This window comes from Montipora capricornis, chromosome 7, assembly GCF_036669925.1.
Source record: "Montipora capricornis isolate CH-2021 chromosome 7, ASM3666992v2, whole genome shotgun sequence".
NCBI classification, from domain to species: Eukaryota; Metazoa; Cnidaria; class Anthozoa; order Scleractinia; family Acroporidae; genus Montipora; species Montipora capricornis.
This window is the reverse complement of record NC_090889.1, coordinates 46,772,093-46,777,092: the sequence shown is the minus strand read 5'-3', so window position 1 is coordinate 46,777,092 and position 5,000 is coordinate 46,772,093. Positions and strand designations below refer to the sequence as shown.

General features: G+C 43.2%; 1 protein-coding gene across 1 annotated transcript in view; it reads right to left on the bottom strand.

Moving 5' to 3' along the window:
* The window catches only part of LOC138057299 (smad nuclear-interacting protein 1-like), a 25,112-nt gene that overhangs the window by 8,512 nt on the left and 11,600 nt on the right, over positions 1–5,000 (bottom strand). Inside the window, exon 4 of the mRNA XM_068903354.1 lies at positions 287–326. Coding sequence (XP_068759455.1) covers positions 287–326 — 40 coding nt within the window. The remainder of the gene's footprint in view (positions 1–286; positions 327–5,000) is intronic.

The window sequence follows — 5,000 nt, the reverse complement described above, 5'->3', positions numbered from 1 at the left end:
TTTGCCTCAAAACAAAACATACATTTGACTTGATTCCAATTTTACAGTAATGCAAATTAGTGCCCGGGTAGTACTGTAGAAGACTTGACACGAAAAATAATAAGGTTTATTGTTATTATTACTACTGTATTATTATACATGTTATTAACATTATTTTATCTTTTGACAAAGAGCATAATTCACTTTTAAGTGAATTATGCTCTTTCTCAAAAGTAATTTAATACTTAGAACAAGTATTTAATTTCATGACAAGAAAACAAACCAAAAAACTGAATAACACTCTTACTCTGCAGATTGACCATCCTCACTGTTACTTGATCTACCATCTGCAAAATAAAAATTAGTGTTTGACACAGCTACATGTAAATGTATATAAAGTCAATCTCATTCAAACTATAATGCTCCAGTCCACTCGATGAAATCACTTTTAATGCCAATAGTGCCATTTACTGTACACCCTGTAGACTTTTTATCTGGTAACATGCAACTACTGAATTAAATGGCTTTCACTCATTAATGGGGCATCTGTATTTTATTTACAGATTCACTCCATCAAATTACAAATAAATAAATAAATAAATAAATTATTATTAAAAATTACAAATGGATAATAAAATAAATTATCACTGCTGTAAAGGAAAGTTGTGGAGAATGGGACTGTCAGCCAAAAGCACTAATACACCATACTAGGGGCACCCATCAGGGGAGCAACAATGCTACTTTGTGTCACATTACATAAAAAATTTTACAGACAAAGTATGGCATTTTACAGGTAAAGTCACTTGAGTACAAATGCACTGGTCTATGGTACAGCCTTTTGTTACATTATGCTTCAAAAGCCAAGCTAAAAGGATGTTGACCACCAGTTCTTCATTTACACCGTACTCCTAATCTATTGATTACCAGGCTTTGGTTGTTCAAAAGGCGGATAAATGCTATCCACTGGATAAATCACTATCCAGTGGATAAACACTAGCGAAACCAATTGAGTTATCCAGTAGATAGCGCTATCCACCCTTCGAACAACTGGGGCCAGGTAATTACTAGGCTTTCATACAGTACATGTATTATTGTGTACAGTGTAGTTACATAAGTAAGACATCAAGTTGATTTGAAAATTACCACTGGATTATTATTGTTCAGTCTGTTACTAATGCAGAACTTTACACTGTATTATACAATCGGTTTTCCACAGGGGTGCCATTAATCATAATTATCCATTCCCATTATAGTGCTTCATATAGAACCCTTTTTGCAATAGCTGGGAAAAAAAACCACAAGCAAACTTGTGTTTGTCTGCGGCAAGTCAGTTTATGAACCTCTGCCTCGAGTTTTGATCGCCAAACAAACTTTATAATACACAGCTCACTTCAGCCCTGCCATCCAAACATTCAATAACATTTCTGAAGTATTTAAATGTAAAAGTATGTGGAGGAGTGATAAGAAAAATGGAGTAATGTGATGCAGTCATTGTACATAGTAAATGTTTATGCAGTTTTACAAGTTTGAGTCACTTGCCTGTTTACTAAAGTTTATGTATGCATATGTAGTATCTTTTGGGCAATCTACATGATGGCCATTTAGGGTTATGTTGTGCCTGATCTAGTCGGTAAATAACTAAGGATTACAACAGATTGAACTCGAAATGATAGCCTTATTCCGCATATACGACTCGTGGTCCTTAACAACCACAGTCAGGCATTCCATGCCCTACTAAGGGGGAATTGTAACAATTGGTCCAATAAGCATAAACATGGACTAGCAACAAAGTAAACAATGTCTCTGAGGTTTCAGTGTCTCTAGAGTTTAAGTACAATAGTCTTTGAGATAGCTTGCGGCCTCTCTGTCTCTGGGACCTCCTAAGTGGAACTTCAGGCTTAACAACCTTTGACTCTGATGTCACCACACTCTGCTGCGGGATAAGTTTATCCTGCTTGTGGGACTCTCCAGTCATCACCACTCCCAGCATACTTGGTGTATCATTGTGTGTATCACCATTCTCTAGCAGTTTCTTTACATGAGATGTATTTCAAGAGTATTGGGCTCCTTCTGGAGGTTGCATGATCAGGCTGTTCCCATGCTTTTTTACCACAGTGTATGGGCTTGGTTCAAAAGGTGTTGTGAGCTTGTTCTCCCTCTCTTGTTGCACTAGTACTTGATCTCCAGGAAGTACCTCTGAGTACCTCACATTTCTCTGCATGTCAGCGTATGCTTTGCTCTTACTCTTCTGTTCATTGCCCCTGTCACCCACTTCTTGTTCGACATGTACATCGCTCAGCTCAGGAAGCTTGGTGCATATTTTCCGTCCGTAGAGCAACTCGGCAGGGCTTACAGCAGTGGTTGGGTAAGGTAGGCTTCTGTGCACTGCAAGATAAACATTCAGCTCTTTCTTCCAGTCCTTCTTTTCAGCATGTGTGATTTGCAGCCTTTTCAGGAGTGAGCTATTTTGGTGCTCAACTTCTCCATTTGCCTGGGGCCATTTTGCTGTTACTCTGCGGTGTCTGATTCCCTGCTGCTCCATGTACTCCGAAAACTCTGTAGCTATGAACTGTGGGCCGTTGTCAGATGTCAGGCTCTCAGGTAGACCATGTCTTGCAAATATCTCTTTAGACTCGAGATGACTTTAGAGGCAACTGTTGATCTCATGATGTCTATCTCGTAGTAGAGACTATAGTAGTCCACGACGACCAGAATGGACTCACCAGTGGGGAGTGGCCTGAGCAGATCAATTGCCAAATCTCTCCATGGTCCAGTCGGCAATGCTGTGCTCCTGATAGGCTCTGGTGGGCTGGGATGGCTGACTAACTGACATCCATAGCAGGTTTTGCAGTGCTTTTCAGCATCCTTTTCTATCCCGGAGCACCGTACTTTACTGCGCAACTTCTGTTTGGTACGCACAATGCCCAGATGACATTCGTGAGTGAGGGACAACACCCTGGGTCTGAGTTTCTTTGGGATAACGATTCGTGTCCCTCTTACTATCAACTGCCCAATGCTGCGCAGCTCACTACTACATGGGAGATATTTCTTGTAAGCTAGCTGATCCCACGGTTTTCCGTTTAACCATTCCTTGACTGCACAGAGTTCTTCGTCGATTGCTGAAGCTTCTTCCACTTCCCGTGTATTCATAGCGCAGGGAGTCGCATTTATGGCTACAAATCTGACATATTCTTCGGCTTCAGCTGAGTGACTGTTGCTGGTTTCAAGATTTCCCACAAGCCTTGAGAGGGGGTCAGCAATGTTGCTCGGCCCAGGCTCATACTTGACCTTGAATCTTTAGGGCTGCACTCTTAACACCCATCTTTCAATGCGTGCACAGGGTTTTGACTTTGGGCCGTAAATAACTTCCAGCGGCTTGTGATCTGTGACAAGATCAAATGGCACACTATACACATAGGGATGGAACTTTTCGCAAGCCCATACGAGCCCCACCACCTCTTTCTCTGTCTGCAAATATCTCCTTTCGGGGTCTGTCAGACTACGGCTTGCATTGCAGATGACCCTTAGTCCATTTTTCTGCTTTTGGGTCAGTACCGCTCCCAGTCCAACTGAGCTGGCATCGGCAATCACTTGGGTTGGGGCATCCTTGTCGAAGTACCCCAAAATCTCCGCACGAGCCAATCGCTCTTTTAGCTCCTGAAAGGCCTTCTTCTTTTCACCTCCAAACACGAAGGTAGTTCCTGACTTTGTCAGGCGACGTAAGGGCTCAGAGACCGTTGCCAGGTCAGGTATGAAGCGGCCACAGTAGTTTACAAGCCCAAGAAAACTTCAGGTTTCTGATACAGTCTGAGGTTCTCTCACTGCTTTCACGGCTTTGACTTTTTCTGCTGTGCAGCTGACCCCGTTCCCGGACAATACCATGCCACAAAATGTGAGCTTATCCATGCTAAACTGGCACTTTTCTGCATTGAAGGTCAGTCCACGTTCCTTTAGTCTCACAATGACTTTCTCTGACCATAGATCGTGCTCTTCCTGGTCTTTACCATGTATGATGATGTCATCTGAAATGTTCTCTTGCCCTTCTATTATTACATTACCATACGTACTTACTTGACCGCTCCCCTTAGGGTCTTTTCAGGGCCAATGAAACAATCAACGAAACAACAGAACACAACAACAACAACTGTTAAGAATCCCAACTGGCCGGAGGCAAACCAGTTGGCTATTTACAAGTGCAGCTGGGAAGTTGAACCAGGGACTACCAGGAACAAATTCAGCGCGTGGTCAGAGCGAGTCTTGAACCTGGGATCTCCGGATCTCAAGGCAAGTGCCCTAACCACTGGGCCACACTGCCTCCTCCTTCTATACCCGCAAGTGCCGTCTGGATCTCATACTGATAATGTTCGGAAGCAGAGTTAACACCAAACAATAGTCTCTTGTATCTGAACAGACCGCAATGGGTCTGGGGAAAGTTCAAGCTGGTGGTATCCCCACCTAAGGTCAAGTTTTGAGAATGCCTTGCTGCCATTTATGCTCTGGGTAATCTCATCAACAAGAGGGGATCAGGTGTTGGCTCTCTGTATTGCCTTGTTCGTCCTTTGCATGTCAATGCTGAGACGGATGTCACCCCCAGACTTTGAAACAACAACGATTGGGTTAACCCATGGTGTGGGCCCTTGTGCGGGTTCAATAACGTCTAGTTCAACGAGTTCTTTAATCTTTTCTTTCAACTTTGGCCTCATGCTGAACGGAGTCCTGGCCATATTTGCAGCACCTCCCTTGGGGTTCCTGTGGCCTTTGGTTTGCTTTTGCCTTTCTTCACCTTTCTGCTTTGTCTTCCACTGCTCTTGAAAATGTCCTCCCAGCCCACATCGATGACAGAATTGACTTCTTGCTGAACTGTTGGAATCTCGACTAAGATGTCCGGTCCTACAACATTGGTAACAAGTTTTTTCATGGCCGGTTTTGGTACCTCGTGCCATGGCCTCTCTTTGGTGTCTTTTGTCACGGCCTCTCTTTGTTCCCTCTATGCGGTTTACACTAGCTGAATTCTCGCCCTT